Raw genomic sequence first — 20,897 nt, forward strand, 5'->3', positions numbered from 1 at the left:
AAGGTTGAAAGCTGTCCCTCTAAGATCACCAACAAGACAAGGATGCCCACTGTCACCACTGTTATTCAATATTGTACTAGAAGTTCTAGCTAGACAATTAGACAAGAAAATATAAAGGCATTCAAATAGGAAAAGAGGAATTAAAACTCTCACTAATCATGGATGACATGATCCTTTATTTAGAAATTCTGAAATGTCTATGACAAAGCTACTCGAGCTAATAAACAAGGCTAGCAAATGGCAGTATAGAAGATCAACACTCAAAAATCAGCAGCATTTCTATATACTAGTAATGAGCAAGGTGAAGAAGATATCAAGAAAAAAGTCCATTTCCAATAGGAACAAAAAGACTCCAAGTTCTAGTAGTTAATTTAACCAGGACTATAAAGCATCTATATTCAGGAAACTACAAAATATTGCTTAAAAAATCAAATAAGACCTAAGGACATGGAAATGGAAGGAAGTTTTGTAAAGACTAATCATTGGGAAGACATTAATTCTACCCAAATTGATTTATAGATTCAATACAATACTAATCAAAATTCCAACAGCCTATTTCACAGAAATAGAAAAGTCAATTATCAACTTTATTTGGAGGGGAAAGGGGTCCCAAATAGCCAAAAAACACCCTAAAAAAGAGCAAAGTCAGAGGACTCATGCTTCCTGACCTTGAAGTATATTATAAAGCTACAGTGGTCAAAACAACATGGTATTGGCATAAAGATAGACACATGATCAATGGAACCAAATTTAAATCTCAGAAATAGACCCTCACTCCTACAGTCAACTGATTTTCTATAAGACTACCACATCCACTTTTCTTGGACAGAACAGTCTCTTCAATAAATGGTGTTGGGAAAACTGGATATCCACAATCAAAAGAATGAAAGAGGACCCCTGTCTCACTCCCTGTACAAGAATCAATTCAACATGTATCAATGACTTAAATATAAAAATCAGAACCAGAAAACTCCTAGAAGATAACATAGGGAAATACCTATAAGATCTTGTAATAGGTGGGGGTCTCTAAAACCTTACACCAAAGCATGAGCAACAAAAGAAAACATAGATAAATGAGACCTCCTCAAAATTAAACATTTCTGCACCTCAAAAGACTTCATGAACAGGGTAAAAAGGTAGCCTACTCAGTTGGAGAAAATACTTGGAAATACATCCAACAAGGCTCCTACAAGATCCTACAACTCAACAATAAAAAGACAAATGACCTGATTAAAAAATGGGCAAAAGACCTGAATAGACATTTTTCTAAAGAAGAAATACAAATGACAAAAAAAAAAAAAAAAGAAAGAAAGAAAGAAAGAAAAACGCTCAGCATCACTGGCTAGTAGGGAAATGCAAATCAAAGCTACAATGAGATATTGTTTCACACCTACTAGAGGTCACTATTAACAAAACAGAAAAGTATGAGTATTGGAGAGGATGCGAAGAAATAGGAATGCTTATTCACTGCTGGTGGAAATGTAGAATGGTATAGTGACTGTGGAAGTCAGATACAGATCTACCATGTGACCGGGCAATACTGCTACTAGGTATATACCCAGGAGAACTGATGGCAGTGACACGAACAGACATCTGTACCTTAATAAAAATTGCCAAAAGATGGAAATAACCCAGGTGTCCATCAACTGATGAATGGCTAAACTGTGGTATATACATGTGATAGAATATTATTCAGCTGTAAGAAGTAATGAGTGAGGTCGTGAAGTATATGACAATGTAGGTGGACCTGGAGGACATAATGTTGAACGAAGCAAGCCAGGCACAAAAGGACAAATATTGTATGACTTCACTTTTATGAACTAAATATAATGAGCAAACTCATGGAATTAAGAGCTAGAATATAAGTCACCAGAGAAAAGAATGTTGTTAGAAAATGGAGAGCTGAGGTTTTATCTGTGCAGAATTTGTAAAAAGTTTTTTGTAATTGTTTGTAAATGAATAGATATGGTAAAAGCACATCATAGGATTTGGAATTAGTGCTAAATTATGGGTATGATAGTGATTTACTTTAGTTTTTTGTGGTTTTTTTTTGAATAATTAAGATGCTCTAATACTGATTGAAGTGGTATATGCACAAATTCAGTGATTATACCAAATGCCATTGATGGTACACTTTAGATAAATTGTATCACTTATGAATCAAAAAATAATAGGGTGTGTTGGAGGAAAGTATACCAAATGTAAGATATGGACTCTAGTTAGTAGTAATACTTTGATACTCCTCCATAATTTGTTACAAATGTCACAACAATGCAAAGGTATTTGTGGTAGGGTGATGTATGGGAGCCCTGTATGATGTTATGCCTGTTTGTTTTGTAAGTTCATGACTTTTGCTATACATTTATTGTTTATGTATGTTCATATAGGAATAATATACTTCAATAACTGTTTTTAAAATGAAAAAAAAAAAAGCAGATACCATAAAATATAAAATAGGTTGGCTTTTAACAGTGGGAATTTATTACCTTACAAGCTTACAGTTTTGAGGCTGAGAAAATGTCCAAATGAAGGCATCATCAGGTGATGCTTTCTCCCCAGAGACTGGCTGCTGGCAATCCTGGACTTCGCTGTCCCATGTCAAGGCACATAGCGGTATCTGCTTCTCTCTCCCTTCTCTTCCAGGTTTTTTTGCTTTCAGCTTTTTGCTTTCATGGCCTTCTCTTTTTCTCTCTGTATTCATCTCATTTTTAAAGGACTCTAGTAAGAGGATTAAGACCCACCCTGAATGAGGCAGGTCACATCTTAAGATCCTACTCACGGGAAATGGATGGGGCTCAATCAGTTGGGCTCCCATTTACCACATAGGTCGTCCAAAGTTCAATGCCCAGGGCCTCCTGGTGAGGGCAAGCTGGCCTGCACAGCAAGCTGGCCCACGCAGAGTGGACCACACTCCTCATAGGAATACCAACCACCCCATGTGGGAGTGCCACCCGGCGCAGGAATGTTGCCCTGCACAGGAGTGCTGGCTGACGCAGAGAGCTGGTGCAGCAAGATGATGCAACAAGAGACACAGAGGAGAGAAAATAAGAAGCAGAACAGGGAGCTGAGGTGGCACAAGAGAATAATTGTCTCGCTACCACTCTGGAAGGTCCCAGGACTGGTTCCCAGAGCCAACTAATGAGAATACAAGCAGACACAGAAGAACACACAGTGATGAACACAGAGAGCAAATGAGGGGGGTGGTGGTGGCACAGGATAAATAAATAAATAAATAAATAAATAAATAAATAAATATTTTTTAAAAAGATCCTACTCACCAAAGGATCATACTTAAAAAATGGGTTCACACCCATAGGAATGGATTAACTTTAAGAACATACTTTTCTGGGGTACATACAGCTTCAAACCATCATACAGACAGACTGGGGTGTGCATCAGGACTTATTAATTATGTCACAGAGTGCAAGTTACTTAACCTCTATGTGCCAGTTTCCTCATCAATGAAATGAAGAGCATTTTATAAAACTACTGTGTTTTGGTCACTTAATAGCTATATGGGCTTTGGGAGATCAACTTTTAATGAATCTTAGTTTCCTTCTCTGCAAAATGGGTATAATAACTCCTATCTCTAAAGAGTTATTGTAATGATGAGATAAAATGTAGGGCAAGTAAATGGCACATAGTACACAATCTTAACATAATTGATAAGTATTAATATTTCAAGCTGCCTCCCATTCTTTTTGATGGTAGATAGGGAATACACATTAAAAATGTATATAAAAAATAATATTTAGATTCAAACAAAAAAACATCTGTGTTGAGTTTACTTTGGGATGTTGTCACTGTCATTTCTGCCTGGATATTTGAGTCTGATATAACTGCCCACACTCTAGAAGGCAGAATGGTATTCTTTGTCAGCACAGTGTTGTGGTTAAGTGAGATGCTCCTGGAATCAACTCACAGCATCCCCACTTTCTAATCTTATGATTTTTAAACAGCTATTATTCTCTTTGTACTTCAGCTTCCTTATCTATAAAATGGTGACAAAAATTTTTCCTGCCACAGAGGTCATGATGAAATTAAATGAGATACATGTAAAGTGCCTAGAATTGTGCTTGGCACATTCAAAATGAAGTGTTCAGTAAATGTTAGCTATTATTATTACCCAGCTTTCCTTGAGGCAGTGGTATTTTTTGAAGTGACAGCACATTGGATCTGGAGAACTGATTGTGTGCGTCTTTTCCAACTGCATTCAGTGACATCATGTGAATAGCTTGAAATGGGTCACTGTGTGAGTATTTACACCGTGGAAATTGGCAACCCTACAAATCAGCATGCCTCCCTTATCACTATCCAATGTCAGTTGTTAACATTTAATGGCACACTACTGGGTGCAAGAGAACCAGCAGTGCCTCTAAGCCAGCCTTTCCATGGCTCCAGGGCCAGGTGAGAGCAGGACTTCCAACTGTGTCAAGGGGCCAATAACCCATCAGACAGATGGGGAGAGGCAAGTGCTCGTACTCTTCTTCCCCTGACCCTGTAGTCTTCACTCCTATTTACCCCGTGACAATGCATTAGGTGAAATATCTATTGTCATAAGACAATCTTTCCATACATCATTTCTATACCTTGTACTTTTTTTGATTGCTGTCTGTATGTCAGGGACTTTAATTTTAAGCAACAGAAACCAACTCTGGCAAACATAAGCAAAAGGGGGATTTAATGACTGGAAATGGGTACACTCACAGGCTTGTGAGTTTGAGGGAAGTTTGAAGTAAGTGGCTTGGAACAGATAGCTTTCAAGAAGGTGCAGAAGATTTGGTAGCAGAAACTCCACAACTGTGTCATGAACTGAAATAAATAGACTCTAAGCTTTTTTATTTCTTACTTAAGCAGCAGTCCCAGGAGAGAGAATCCAACTGGCTGAGTTTAGATCACATGCCTACTCCTAAACCATATGGGAGCATGTCAATTTAGTGCTCAACGAAATTACCTACTTGTGGGTAGACCAGGATGTTCTTGGGAAGGAGATATGGATGCTGGGTGGGCAAATATTCACCCTACCTTCTCTGCTCACATAGTCGGAAATATTTCGTGGTCCCGTTCTCCACAGGGAGTGGTGATAGTTAAGTTCATGTTCACTTCAACTGGGCTAGGTTATGGTGTCTAGTTGTTTCATCAAGCAAGCACTAGTATGATCGTTACTCTGGGAGTATTTCATGGATTTAAATCATTAGTCAGTTGATTGCATCTATGCCTCATTACATCTATAATCAGCAAAGGAGACTGCCTTCAGCAACCAGAGAAGTCCCTTTCAATCAGTTGAAGGCCTTAAAGGGAGAACAGATGATTTCATTAACAAGAAAGAAGAATTTCTTATCTCTATTTCAGCCAGCATGCTACTCCTGGGGAATTCAACAAAAGCTTCATTGGTGTTCCCAACTTGTGACCTGCCCTATGGAATTTGGATTTGCCAAAATCCCCAGGCTGGTGTGAGCCAATTCCTAGAATAAATCTCATAATATTTCCCATATATCTGTATATACATATTTATGTAAATATTTGCATGTCTTTTTTTTTTTTAAGATTTATTATTTATTTCTCTCCCCTCTCCCCTGCCCCTCCACCCCCCCAGTTGTCTGCTCTCTGTGTCCAGTCACTGTGTGTTCTTCTGTGTTGGCTTGTATTCTTGTCAGTGGTACCAGGAATCTGTGTCTCTTTTTGTTGCGTCATCTTGCCGCATCAGCTCTCTGTGTGTGCGGCGCCATTCCTGGGCAGGCTGCACTTTTTTCACGCTGGGTGGCTCTCCTTACGGGGCGCACTCCTTGCACAGGGGGCTCCCCTATGCAGGGCACACCCCTGCGTGGCACGGCACACCTTGCACGCATCAGCACTGCATGTGGTCCAGTTCACCACAGGGGTCAGGAGGCCCTGGTTTGAACCCTGGACCTCCCATGTCATAGGCTGACGCTCTATCAGTTGAGCTAAATCCGCTTCCCTGCATATATATCTTGTTGATTCTGTTTCACTGGAGAACCCTGCCTAATACTCAGGTGATCATACCCACTAAACCTCACGTGCATGGCCTTTCACAAAATGTAGTGGTAGCACAGATCAGTGAAAAACCTCAAGGTCCACCAGACTGCAGAAAAGAATGTTCTCAAGGGAAGAGTTCTCTGCCTTTAGCTTGAATAATCCCAAAGTATATTGAGTTCATGAGAGTGCTCTTCACAGAGTGATTTCCATGTGGCATTCTCTGGGGAAAGACTTAAGAACTTAATCGGCCCTTTTCACCTCCAATTTCTCCCGTTCCTGCCCAGGGTGATTAATGCCAGGGTGGCTTTGATGACAAGTCTGTGGAATCCTCAGGGATCTATAATCTTGGGATGGCATCAAAGGATGATTTGTTTCCTCCCAGACAGGCCCTCATGCTTTCCTATGGGCACCAACTAAGCACTCAGGAAAGTCTTTTGTAAACCTGTCAGAAGTATTGCTGGGCCTTGGTGTGTGCCTTTTAAAAATTTTGAATTTCGTTTCCCTTCTATTCTTCATTGTGACCAATTTCAGAAAGATGATTTCATCCTTTTTTTTTTTTTAACAGCTCTGAGGATGATCGCCTCCCTTCTTTGACACTGTCTTGATGATCTCCTTTTAATGGGAGATTTCTGTGGCTTTTCTTCTGAAGACTCTGCTAGGAGATTTATTTGAGGAAAAATCAGTAGCAAACTCCAAAGCCATGTGGAGCCTCTTCTTGATAGAATGGATCATGAAAGGGTGGTCAGCAAGTGAGCTTCTCACGTCCTATTGATGAGACAATAGCACAGACAATTTCAGGTCCCTTTAAATGGGATTATTAAACTGAGACTATTTTACTACAATCACCTTTAAATCCAGTGGAAATGGGTAAAGAGGAAGACATTTAATCTGTCTGTGCCTCCATTTCTTTCTTGTGTCCTAGCGGTGAATTCCTAATATTTATCTGGTCCTTTCTGTGTGTAAGGCATTATTTTAAGTACTTTACATGTGATAACTCATCGAAAAGGTAGATGCTATTATTAGCCCTGTTTTCAGATGAGGAAACTGAAGGTCAGAAAGCATAAGTAACTTGCCCAAAGTCACAGAGCCAGAAAATGGAGGACCCAGTTTGAACCCAGAGAATCTCCGTACAGAATTCAGCCCTTAACCTTGATGTTACACTGCCTCCCCAAGGGGCAAGGACCATGTCATATCATCTCTTGCCCTCCCTGTCTAGCACTTAATAGGTGACTGCTTATCTCTTTGTAGCCTCAAATCCTGCAACTCTGCCCCTGGGACCACACTCTCCAATCACACTGGATTTCTTCCATTTCTGAACGGCAAGCCTTTCTCTCAGGACTCAAATATGTAATTTCCTCTGATTGAAATGCTATCCATTCCCTCTCCTTCCCTCCACGGTGACTGACTCCTGTTCATTGCTCTGGTTTCTGGTAAATACCACATCCCTCAACCTCCAATGTGAGGCTGTCCCCTATTAGCACTATCTTAGGGCCATGTTTTGTTTGTTTTTTTTTGCTAAAGATTTATTTATTTATTTCTCTCCCCTTCTCCCCACCCCCCTGCCCCAGTTGTCTGTTCTCTTTGTCTATTTGCTGCATCTTTGTCCGCTTCTGTTGTTGTCAGCGGCACAGGAATCTGTGTTTCTTTTTGTTGCGTCATCTTGTTGTGTCAGCTCTCTGTGTGTGCGGTTCCATTCTTAGGCAGGCTGCACTGTCTTTTGCGCTGGGCGGCTCTCCTTACGGGCGCACTCCTTGCGCTTGGGGCTCCCCTACGCGGGGGACACCCTGCATATGGGCCAGCTCCACACGGGTCAAGGAGGCCCAGGGTTTGAACCGCGGACCTCCCATGTGGTAGACGGTCGCCCTAACCACTGGGCCAAGTCCGCTTCCCAGGGCCATATATTTTTGTCATCCCATTTAGTACAGTAATGATTTGCTTAATGTCTGTCTCCTCTACCATACTCTGCACTCCAGAAGATCAAAAACCAGGCCTCTCTATTTTACTCACCTGTCCCCAACACCTAGTACAATGTCTGATTCCAAAGTAAGCAGCCAGGAAATATTTGTGGAGTGAATAGATGTTCAGGGCATGCTTGCCAAATAAATGAAGGCTCTGCAGAAAGCAGGGAAACCAAAGATGGAACTCAGGATGACAACTCCACTGTTCTAGGGAGTTGTACCACTACACCTTTTACTCATGGGATGTTATTCAAATTACATAACTGAGCAATCAGAACTCATTGCTTGTCTTAGTGTGGGGCCTGTCCTTAGGGACATCCTGCTGTACCAAGTGTTAACTCACTCATTGCTGGATCCTGGGAAGGGGGGGTAAAGTGCGTTCAGGAAAGGGGCTAGAGTGGTTGGGAAGGTGGGTGGGGTACTACATGGACTCAGAGAAGTAGGTATCCATCAACCAAGCTGGAAAAATATATCTTTACTGATACAGACTGCATACACGTGAGCCACAGATAACGACATGAAAATAACCCAACAGGGATTTCACACGAAATGCCAACTTGAGTTAAGTTCAGAGGCATTTCAAAACTTTGTATGACTTCCAGAATCATAGCATCAGAAAAGACACACACTTTCTGTGGAGTTGGGTCATGAATATTATAATAGAGGGAAACACTGGATGGGTTCTAACTACGAAGAGGTGGAGGAGAAGGGAGCCACTCAGCAACTTTTTTTGACATCTTTTATTAGTTTAATACCTTGAGAAGTGAAAGATGCTTAACCTCTGCCTTCATGAGCATTTTCAAATTTGCTAATGGGTCACTAGAGATGGGCTCACAGAATGAAGCCAAATGTGTAGCCCCTGGAAATACAAGGTTGAGATTCAGTTTGATGGCAAAAGCTTTGTTTCTTCACAAGGTTGGCAGAGTCAGGTCTTCAGTGTCAAGGGGCCAAAGATCAATTGGTGATGGCTGGGTTTTGCCTTGTTGGAAGCTGAGGCAGAGGCAAGAAGCTGACTGCAAAAGGAAAGTAATTTCCTCTGAAATTACCTGACCTTTCTTTAATCCTAAATGTAATCTGCAGAGGCACTAGTTTTTTTCCCTGCAAAGTAGCCTCATGTTTGCTGGTTCTGATTCTGATTAAAGTTCAATCTGGCGGCTAGAGGTAGCAGAGGCAAAGGCTGTCTCTTTGCCACTCTGCCACAGGTGCTTCTTTTTTTAACACCTCCCCCCCCCCCCACGTGGCCGCCCCTTCATCTTTCCTCTTGTTCCCAATTCTATCCTTTTGTCTTCCCTTTTAATCATTTTCCTGGGTTATATCTAAAACTTGCTAGTGGAAAACAGAAGATAATTTGTTATTGGCTCTTGGGGTCACTTGTTTCATAGATTACTTCAGGTCAAATTCTATTAAAGTAAATGTCTCCCCTGTGGGGAAATCTCTCTGATAACCAAATAGGGCATGTAATCTTCAAGTAAGGGCCAATTTTTTAAAGCAGGATTTGATAGCAGGGTTTAGAAAGAGCTCAGGTGGACTTTGTTTCCAGCAAACTACATGACCTAAAAACCTTCCCTCTATAAAACACCTATAAATGTTTTATAAAATATAACAAAAATCTTTTTCAGATGCACACATGAGCTCATAAAAATGTAAGGGAAATCTGCAGGGGCCTCAAACAAAGAGAGAACCCAAATCAGAGTGATAGGTGTTTTTTTTGTCTTTTTTTTTGGCTGATATGCATAATAAGGAGATTTGGGTTTAATGTACCCCAGATTGGGCAAAGTTGGCCCTAAGCCCTCCAAAAGCCAGGACCCTCAAAATATACATCTATCCTTCCAGCAAAGGGAGATGTGAGAGGAGATTGCTTTTCTGAGTCTTTGAGCTCTATTTGGGGAAAAATAAAAGCTACTAGAAGATCCTTCTGTCATTTAAACATTTAGCATTTAAATTTATACTACCTATTAAGACTTAAACTCCCAGGTAAAACAATTAATATAAAAGTAAGGGAAGCAGATTTGGCTCAATGGATAGAGTATCCACCTACCACATGGGAGGTCTGGGGTTCAAACCCAGAGTCTCCTGACCTGTGTGGTGAGCTGGCCCATGCGCAGTGCTGCCATGCACAAGGAGTGCCATGCCATGCAGGGGTGTCCCCCACGCAGAGGAGCCCCCTGTGCAAGGAGTTCGCCCCATAAGGAGAGCCGTCCAGCCTGAAAAAAGTGCAGCCCGCCCAGGAATGGCGCTGCACACACAGAGAGCTGACACAACAAGATGACGCAACAAAAAAGATGCAGTTTCCCAGTGCCGTTGACAAGAATACAAGCGAACACAGAAGAGCACACAGTGAATGGACACAGAGAGCAGTCACCTGGGGCGGGGTGGGGGGGGGTGGGGGGGCGGAGACGTAAAAGTAAGCCACTTCTGGCATTAAACCTGGGGTGCCTGATATAGGAAATGAAAACTTGTTGGCATGGATATACCTTCAAACCAAACAAAATGAGAGTCTTATAGATAGAGCCTGGCTGAATATTAGATTACAATCCAAAATTACAAAATATCTAGAGAAACGAGCTCCATAGTCATGTTGCTAGATTTAGCAAAACAAATAAACAAACAAACGAAAAAAACAACACAGAAAAACAATCAGGATGCCCCAGTTAACTTTGAGTCTCAGGTAAGCAACAAATAATTTTTTAATATAAGCATATCCCAAATGTTGCATGCAACATACTTATACTACAAAAAAATTATTCATTGTTTATCTGAGATTTAAAGTAAACTGGGTGTTCTGTATTTTATCTGGCAACTCAACATATGCAAAAGTCAGGGGCCATAAGAAACAACATGATTAAACTACACCAGAACTTCAGATACTAGAATAATCAGATGTATACTTTTAAGTGATTGACTACCTTAAGGTATTAAAGTCTTGAAAACATAAGGAAACAAGAAGACAGTATAAAAAATGACTGGTAAGTTTTGAAAAAGAACCAAATGGGATTTTTGGAAATTAAAAATAAATTCATTGTGCTTAAAAAGACCCACAACAAAATAAAATCTCAGGAATGTATTAAGCAGCTTAGCAGCTTAGGCATGATTGAATAGAGAATTAGTAAACTAGAAGACAGATATGAGGACATTATCAAGGGGCAGCACAGACAGATAAAAGAGTTGGAATATATAAAGAGAGATTATACCATGTAGGACAGAAAGAGATGATCTAAAATATGCCCAATAGTATTTCTAAAAGTAGAAATGGAAAGAATAAGAGAAGAAATACTTGAAGAGATAATGACTGAACATATTTCTGGACTGAAAAACCAAAAAAAATTCCTTAGATTTAAGAAATGCAACAAGTTCCTATCAGGAAAAACAAAACTAAACCCACATGTAAACAAAGTATAAGGAAGTTATAGGACACAAAATAAAAAGAGAAGATTTTAAAAGAAACTGATGAGAAAAGACTGGTTTTTAAAAAAGAATGAAAAAATAGAAAGGAAGAGAAGAAAAGGGGCAAAAGATATCATACAGCTTTGGCATTAAGACAGATCTGTCTGCAAGCCACAGCTCTACCTCTTGAACTCATGTCAGCAATTTACAAAACCTCTTGGAGCCTTAGTTTCCACATCTGCAAAATAAACATTCAACAGTTCAGTACTATCATGGATAATCCTCAAAACAAAACCTGTAAATGTCTAACACAAAGCCTTGTTCAGTAGGATGTGTTCAGCAAAAAGGAGCTGCTTAGATTATCAACTGAACTAATTTCCCCATGATATTAATTCCTGAAGCATACCCCTTCCATGAACTCAAACTCAGGAAGATTATTATTTAAGTGTATGTCATACTGTAGAAAGCTGGTGGTATCCCCGCTGGAAAAGCTTAAACCATTATCATCGGACCCCCTCAACTCTCCAAGACAAGTTGTGGAGATCTTGTCTTGTAAACCTTGACGTCCCCGCAGGCCAGTTTATATATTCCTGCCACATGATCCCATAGTACTTTCCTCTACCATAGCATTTACCATACTTCATTTCTGCTAGAAATTTTCTAATTCTGTATTAGACTCTAAGCTCCATGAAGGCAGTTTCCTTACCATCTTGCTCACTATTAAATCCACAGTGCCTAGTATTTGGCCTGAAACACTGAAGGCACCTAAAGAGTTACTGAATCTGCGGGTAGAGAAAAGAAACTGGAAATTAGGAATGGAATTCATTTGTGGAATTGCTGTACATAAAAACAGAAAATTTTTCTAGAGTTGAAAGGGACTGTAGAGACGATCTTGTCTATCCACTGCTTTTCCAGATGAGGAAAATGAGGAGTTCATTAGTTTGCCTAAAGGTTCCTGGGCTACATTAAATAGCAGAAATCAGACCCAGTTCTGTCAGTTCCCAAATAACTTTGCCTTCACCCCAACATGTTGCCTCTGCGATCAGGATCATGTCTGTGTTCATTCCCCACTCACGTTGCCTCTGCGAGCCGCTGGGAAAACGAACATAAAAAAAGTCTTCAATGATTTAAAAAATGATTGCGAGGAAGGTGTGAATAGGCAGAGACAAATGTAGGGTATCAGGCCATCAAATTAAAGGTGATACTTCTTTATTATTAACCTACAATTTCTCACCAAAGTAAAACCTGTGAGCTGTTATTGGAAAAATTCCAGTACCACAGGCTATTTAATTTTTCTGGATAGGGTATAAAATAACTGTTAAAATCAAAAGATACCACATGGCACCGAAAAAGGGAAAAGTTCTTTCTTTGTTATTGCAGTTACTTTGATGAACAATTAGTTCTCTATTCGCCTGAAAAAAATTAAGGTGCCATTAAGAGAAAAATTTCAAAAGTGTCAAGAAGACATATCTAAAATGGAAGGAAAGTTGAAAAGATAAATAAAATGAGCATTCCTTTAGCTATATTTGGTGGAGTCCTGCAGAGAAAAAACTTCCAGCTAGGCACCATTGAGACATAGCTTATTAATGCAGTTTCCCCCACAGCAGGACACAGAAAGAGAAACTGGTAAAACAGTCACATTAAAAAATTATGACTCCTACATCTGATCTTTATGAATATACAGAAAATAAACTGTCCTCTTGAGCTGTCCTTGGGCCAGGTTGAAGCAGAGATGCAAAGGATTATTATTTTTTCCCCTCCAAGGCCCTGCAATAGCACTATTTGCTCATACATGGTTGGAACAGGCTGAAAGTTACTTCCCACTTTTAGATTTTTAAAGTATTTATAAAAAGACCTTATGTAAGATTGTGATACATTTTGAAATAAAGCACTTCAAGTCTCTTGTTTTTAAAGAGCACTCAAAATTGAAATTTCTGTATTCCCTTTTTGGAAAAACTGTATCCAGTGGGAAAGTGGTTAAAAAGGGAATTGTCCTAGAATTTTAAATCTGGAAGACAGATTACCCACCAACTAATCTAATGTTTTTCATACTGTAGGCTATGACCCACTGATAAATGAAATCAGTTCAGAGGGTCACAACTAGCATTAGGAAGCAGGAAAGAAGGAATAAAATAGAAAAAAGTGTGTTGCACACAGTTTTGTAAAAATTTTGTTTCAGTTGTGTGAATGTGAGTCACAATATAGTGTGTTTCTGTGAGTTCTGGTTTAAAAAATTTGTAAGTTACCAATTCAAACAAGCACTCATCTAGTCAAGATAAGACAACTGGTGTCTTTCAGTGTCCTTTCCTTTAGACTATAACGATGAAAGTTATGTTTGGGGGTGGGTGTTACCCTTGCATAGTAGTTATGCCACTTCAGTGGCTGACATTCTATTTCCTTCTGGAGTATCTCCTGTGCTTCTGAATCAACTGGACTTCCTTCTCCCCTTTTTCAGCATTCCCACCACCCTTATATCATAAGGGATCAGTGATCCTGTGTGATGGGGCAGGTATGTGGAGGAGGAAATAATCAGTGCCCAGGTTTGATCCTTGACTATTGGGTGGCTGAGAAGGTACAAAATCCCACAGCTCTCATTGCTCCCTGGAACTGATGAGCCACATGAGAAATAAATTCACAGCCTTCCTGTGAAAAAGGGGGAGGTACATATGACAACTTACCTAGAAGTCATTCTCAGAAATAAGATAATCAATTGAAGATATGGGTTTTTAGATAATTCCTGCCAGACTCATGCACTCTAGCTAGTCTTCCTGGGCCAAACCAGAAACATGTGGAAAGTGTGCTATAATAGCAAAAAAAAAGCAGGATTATGAAAGAGGATCTTGCCTTGTAATCCTCTATTTTTGACTTACCAGTAGAAAATTATCTAACCCACCAATAAACAAATACATATATTGCACTTACTGTGTGCCAAGCACTGTTCTGAGAATATTACAAATATTTAGTCAATCCACATAATCAACCTGTAGGCCTTAAAAGACTCTCCCAGCTGCAGTCTTAGGCAAAAAGTTGAGAAGTATTGAGATATGGTAAAATAATTCATTTTTCTTCCTGACTCGAAGACAGGAGGGTGAGTTCTCTTAAAGAGTTTAGACTTATGTCATTGATAAAGTGAATTCATCAACAACAGTCAAATCCAGGGAGAAAAGGTCAACTACCTACTTTCTCTTGGCAGAAGGGACTGGGAGGATTGTTCCTCTTACAAAGATTCATTACTTTTTGATGCTTTCCAGAAGTGGTGAATTTACAGTGGGCCATCTATTTTTTATTTTTTAAATTGCCCTCATGTATATCTAACATAGCAGCTAGGATACAGGAGGCCTGCTTCAGTCCTGAAACCACCCACTCAAACTCATATGAGATCAAGCCTGTGGCCTTGGCTTTACGATCCAGTGCTTTACATAATGCCTAAAAAGGGACCCCAATAAATTGTTGGATTTATTTGTTACTGCATGTCAGAAACTGCAGCTGAACCTTGGAAACAGCTAGATTTGACTCTGATGATGGAAATTAGTTTATTGAAGTAGGAGAAGGGGAGTTTTTTTTTTCTTTTGAAGTATCTATTATGTGCCTGTATGTTTTATATATTAACACTTAAATCCCATAGTACTCAGAAAAGACTGAGTCTACTTTCCACAATGAGGGAACTAAGTTAAAAAACGACTTGCTGGGAAGCAGGTGTAGTTGTGGTTGAGCGCCGGCTACCTAGTATGAAGTTCCAGGTTCAATCCCTACCTCAGTACCTCCGAACAGAAAAGAAAAAAAAAAAATGACTTGCTGAAGGTAAATAGGTAGAGGACAGAATTCAGAAAAGTCTGCCTGCAGAAACCATTACTCTTTTCACTATATCATGCTGCAGTTGGCAAAAGGTTTTTTTTCCCCCTTCATCTGAAAAATGATTTGGTCCTCTTGGCACTCACTGACCATGGAGAAACTTTAATTGATCTTTCCATGCCACAGACTGCCAATTATCCACGAGGAATACCAATAGTTAAAATTTGTTCTAATTAAGTCTTGGTTCCCTTAACAACTCCACAATGTAATTAAACTTAATTCTCAGATAGGCAGACACGGTTCACTTAAGAATCTGAGAGGAGTCATTTAAATTATGCTCAGTTTCTTGCTCTAGGTTAACCAAGATCAAGTTTGGGCTTGTTAAGTGAAGTTTAGAGGAATGTAGAGAATGCTGCTGGCCCAGAATTCACCAGTGCTGAAACTGTATGGGAGTCAGGGTGTATTTCCTGTGCAATCTGTGAAACTTCTCATTTATCTCCACTCTTTGTTTTCCTTCATGAACCTGCTGGTTAGAAATGCAGTTTGCTGAATATTTATCCTTTTCTTGGAGCAGTCTCCACTGATTTAGGCAGCAAATCTCATATAGCTATTAACCATCAGAAATGGAAAATGTTTATGAAAGGTGTAATTATCAGAGATGTCATACCGACAATACCTTGAAAGAAAGATAGATTTGCCATTATCAGTACACTCTGTGGCTGCCTTATGAAAAAATCTGGCTTATGCCATAAATAGTTCATGGGCTGCATTTTTTTTCAGCCAAGATAAGCTCTGCCTTCACATAAGGCACTGAAAACATAATGGCATAAAAAACAGTTAAATTAGATACTATGTTATATGTACAGTGAGAAGGGGAACCCAAAGAGATTTAATATCTTTATGAGCCCATAAAACCCTAGGTTTATAAATGCAAGTCAAATAAAAAAATCAAATAAAAAAACTATTGAAGATAAAACGAAAAGTTACTTTGAATTCAAGATCATGGAATAAACATGCCTAACAGACAAGATCGCTTGGATCCAGATACCACATAAAATGCCAAGATAAAACACCAATGGGTTGTAAAAACAAACACCAAACCCACCCCCTCCCTGTCCCCACCAATGGGTCAAAGAGGAATTTGAGAAAATCCAAAAATACTTTCCAAGTTTGAAGTCCACAAGAAGTAAGGGTCCAAACAAAATATACAGAGCACCACACACTTCTCTGGTCTCACAACACCTACTGAGAGGACCATGCAGTTAGTACCTGGAAGACAGAGTACGACACCCTCAGAGACCTGGATGAGTCCAGATGTTGGAGATTATGATCTTCTGAATGCAATGAAATTTATGCCAGGAGATTAAATAGAAGTATTAATTTATGACTTTCTCTTACCTGTTTGCAATATGTGCTCAGCTTATTTTCTGCACACATTGTGATGCATGGTAATTACAATGCTGAAAATAATGTGTAACACGTGACCACTCTAGTTCTGTTTAAAAAGGGGGCATTTGTCATTTAAGTCTGCACATCTGGTTCTATCATATCTGCCAAGTGATTAATATAGAAGTGCATTACAGTGAAATCCTTTTATATCAAAGTTTTATTTGCCAGGAAATAGAACAGTTTCCCCACATCTCTCCACACCTCCCCCCACATTAGAAGCTGAACTCTGAAATTTCTAGCACTAGGGTGCTTTGGAGTGAGGACAAGGAATCTGCTCTTGCCTTTGTTCGATTCTATAAATTCCACAGTCACAATGGGACAGACATGCTTCCTTTGTTTTAGAAAACATCCATCCACAAGGGAGAAAGCCTTAAAGCTTATTCGGTAAGCAGATGGTACATCAGATACCTCAAACAGATAAAACCACAGGAATTAAATTCTAAATTTTAAACTCCCTTTTATTGAAATATAAGTTTGTTTAGTATATTTACACCACACTTTATGCACATATATACACAGACGGCAAGTTCTGTCAAATAAAAAAGTTTTTCTTAATAAAAAAATTAAAATAAACAAAGTAAAGTGCATGAATGTGTTGTTTTCTCCCGGCGAACTCCCTATCCTCATTGTCAAAATTTCAGTAGGTTTGGAGGGGGAGGAAGGAGAAATTCATTCTTTGACTCGGTGCATACAGACGCTCCAGCCTTTGCTTTCGGGCCAAAATGACAAGCGGTGAGGAAGTCAGACAAATTGTCAGGGTCTGCAGGGATCCCCAGGGCCTGGAGGTCCTGCTCTCTTTGTCCTATCAGAGCCCGTTCCCCGGCTCTTAACAGTGATCTCACCACTACGGCGCTGGAACAAAGAGAGAACACAGGGAGGGGGCTCCACCAGCCAATGTCACAGCCCAGCTCCGGGGCCACCAGCGCTGCGTTTGGTAGGAAACTGCAGAAATAGCTCAATGGCTCAAGCGCAAGTTTTCCTTTTTCGGAAAGGGAATGAAGGGGCACAGGAATGGGGTGCATCTCCCACAGAGACGGCCACCCAGGGGCAAAACAACAACAACCCGGTAGCCAGTTACTTCGGATCCCAAATTCCGTGTAAGGACAGAGAAAAACCCTTTTAAAAATTGGAGGGAGGGAATGTTACACTCCTGGCCTCAGTGAGTTCATCTTCCCAGAACTTTCAAAGAAAACAGCGTGGGATTGAGAGACTGGGGCAGGTGGATCAAGCTGAAGTTTTCTAGACGCCTCCGCGCTCAGGCCACTTGCTGGGCGTTGGCTGGCTAGTCCCACGCGGTGGCAGAGGCGACGGCGTCGGCCCTTCCCCCATTGTCCAAACCCGAGCCCTGGGTATCCCTCTCCCCCTCTGGGTGATGCTAAATCCCCAGCCGGCGCCCGTACTTGGCCTTACAGTGCAAAATGTGCTTGGCGAGGAAGTCGAGGCGGCGCTGCAGCAGCTGGGCGTGGGGCTCGGCGAGCGCCGCCAGCTCTGGGAAGCGAGGCTCGTGGCGCCGATAGAGGCGCAGCAGCCGGGCCGCCGCGTCCTGGCCGTGGTGCAGCTCCAGGACACGACGCGCCGTCCGCTCCCGGAACACACACACTGACTGCAGCAGCGGCTCGTTGTACTTGTCCCACATGCCCGCCACCCGGTACCCGTGCACCAAGCCCGCCTCGTTGTCCAGAAAGACCAGCGCCCCGCCGGGGCCACGGTGCAGGTTGCTCGTGGCGCGCTCCATGACGCGCGGGTCCCACTGCAGACTGAAGAGGTTGCTGACGAGCCGGTCGAAGTTGGCCGTCAGATAGTCGAAGAGGATCAAGTCGGTCCACTGCACCAGGTCCACCAGCTCCGCCCGGCTGCGGTTGGTTAGCTCGCCCCCGGCGGCGCGCAGGGGTCGCAGGCGGCCGTCCTCGGAGCGCCAGGGCGCCGGCACGACCACGTCCGTGAGGTTGGGCAGCCAGCGCGTCAGGCTCACCACGCTGCCCTCGGTCCAGTGCGCGGCGCGCAGCTCCTCCTGCACCTGCGCCCACTGAGCGCCCCGCGCCTCCACCCGAGCCAGTGCCAGCGGCGGCACGTGGCGCTGGAGGCCCAGAAGGCGCGCCAGGTAGTAGGACAGGGCCTCGCCTTGGATCTGCTCCGGGTTGATACCGTAGCGCACACAAGTGCGAGTGCCGTCGGCGAAGCGGGCCAGCCGATTGGAGCTGCGCCCGCAGCCCCCGCGCTCCAGAGCCACTACCCGGGCGCCGCGTGCCGCCTCCAGCCACGCCGCCGCCTGGGCCTCCGAGAAGCCCCGGGGCACCTGCTCCTCCAGACCGCGGCTCCAGAAGACGCCCCCGTGCACCACGGCGCGCTCTTCCGGCTCGGGCCGCCCGGCTGGCACGTGCCGCCTGCGCTCGCTCCGGGGCCGCCGAGGCGGGCCGTCCGCGCCCGCCGCCAGGGTGAGCAGCGCCCGGAAAGTTTTGAGGGAGCCTCCGCGGGCGTCCCGCGGCAGGGGTGGGGGCAGCGGGAAGCGAGGAGCCGGAGCGGGGCCGCCGCTCCAGGCCGGGCGCCGCGGGAGTCGGTCTTCGGGCGGCCGGGAGGCGGGCAGCTCGGTCCTCGGCGGCAGGAGCCAGCCCCAAAGCATCAGCAGTGAGCCCAGCGCCAGCAGCCAGAGCCCCGCGGTGGCGGTGGCGCCCCGCATCCTCCTGCCCATGCTCCCGCGGCCGCGCCGGTGCCGCCGCCGCTTCAAGCCGTACCCGGGCGCCCGGGTCCCGGAGGCGAGGCGGGCCCGGCAGCTTGCGGGCTCCGGGACTCCGGGCGCCTCAGCCCCATTGCGGCCGCGGGGCGCTGCGGGGCCCGGCCCGGCGCTGGGAACTCGCCTTGCCGCCGCTTCCCAGCTGCTTTTGTATTTCGCTGTGAGACCCTCCGGCAGGCGCGATTCACAGGCGTCCGGACCACGTGGGAGCAAGGGGGATCCCCCTCCCCCTTCTCCGCCACCGCTCCCGCCCCCCGCCTCCCCGCCCCCTTTCCCTCTTCTTGGCGTTAAAGCGGCGATGGCTCCTTGCGCCTGGGAAAGCGGCCCCACACACGGTCCGGGACTCAGGGGCCGGAAGGGAGCGGGTTAGCTGCGCCCACGCGGGGGCGTCACAGGGGGCGGTGCGGGGTTGGAGTGTGGGGCCGGGCGGGAAGCACGCACCCCTGGCTCTAGCAGGGGTGGGATGTGGCGCGGCCTCTTGGCCAGGACAGCGGCTGACCTCTGCAAACTTCAGACAGACCCGACCGCGCTCCACACCCGGCCAGGAGAGGATCCAGGCGGGTCGCTTCGTCTTCTCGTTTTCCGACCGGTGTGATTCACGCTGCCCCGGGCATCTCTCGAGCCACAGAGATTCCAGGCGGGTAGAGGAACCATCTGTAGGAAACAACTTTGGAGGAGCTCCGAGCCCCCTTCTGGAGCGCGCTCACTGCCGCGGGTTACTGCGGGTTTGAGAGCTCTGAGATTGGCCGCCCACTCCCGGACACAGGGGATTAAACTTCGCTGTGCACCTGGAACATCTAGGCCAGCTCTGGTTCATTCGTTACTTCATTCAACACAGCAGCTGCCTTCGCTCTGGTCCAAACCGTGAAGCCCACAGATCCCGTGCTTATATTCTAACGAGGGCATCTAGCCCGGGATCCGACCTAGTGTAGGGGAAGGGGTTGTCAGGGACACTTGTCTAAAAACACTAAACTCTTTTGCCCATGAGGAAACTGAGGCACAGGCAAGGGATGGGACTTCTTAGGACCCCACAGCTAGCAACTAGAGAAGCTAAAATCCCAAACGCAAGTCCTTGGCACGCAAGCCACTTGATTTTTCTTTCCAAGCGCAAGTCCTCTGGCATGCAAGCCATTTGATTTTTCTCTCCAATAAGATAGTTCAATCATTTTATCAAGTTACCAGCATCCTCAGTTTTTAAATTCACTGTCATTTAGCTAGTCACTTTATTCCCCAAATGTGCTTTTTAATTAAAGAAACAAGCAAACATCCCCATATAGCATTTGAATCACTGGCTTAATGATCAAAGAAATGGGGGAGGGCGAAGGGAAGGTAGCAGGAAAGCCACATTTCTTTCAGCCACCTTTGAGTTCATCAAGAAAGCCCTGGGATGAGAATTGGCCCCTTTCCCTTCCCTCTGCACCAGAAGTATGTCCCAGACCTGAGTCTAGATTTCCAATATGCAGGTTAAACACGTTAAGGAAATTGGGGGGGAGGGGGGGAGGAGATCCACCTCCTGAAAGCTGGAGTTTTACATCTGTTTCCTTACATGTGTTCCTTTTCCTGCCTTTTTTCCTCCATCAGGTTCA

At 43.7% G+C, this 20,897-nt stretch overlaps 1 protein-coding gene across 1 annotated transcript; it reads right to left on the minus strand.

The window, feature by feature from the left end:
• Positions 1-16,719: 16,719 nt before the first annotated feature.
• Positions 16,720-19,493, minus strand: FJX1 (four-jointed box kinase 1). Its single transcript, XM_004484852.5, has one exon. The coding sequence runs from the start codon at positions 19,267-19,269 to the stop codon at positions 17,956-17,958; it is 1,314 nt and encodes a 437-aa protein (XP_004484909.2). The 5' UTR covers positions 19,270-19,493; the 3' UTR covers positions 16,720-17,955.
• Positions 19,494-20,897: the final 1,404 nt, after the last annotated feature.

This window comes from Dasypus novemcinctus, chromosome 10 (assembly GCF_030445035.2).
Source record: "Dasypus novemcinctus isolate mDasNov1 chromosome 10, mDasNov1.1.hap2, whole genome shotgun sequence".
Taxonomy (NCBI): Eukaryota; Metazoa; Chordata; class Mammalia; order Cingulata; family Dasypodidae; genus Dasypus; species Dasypus novemcinctus.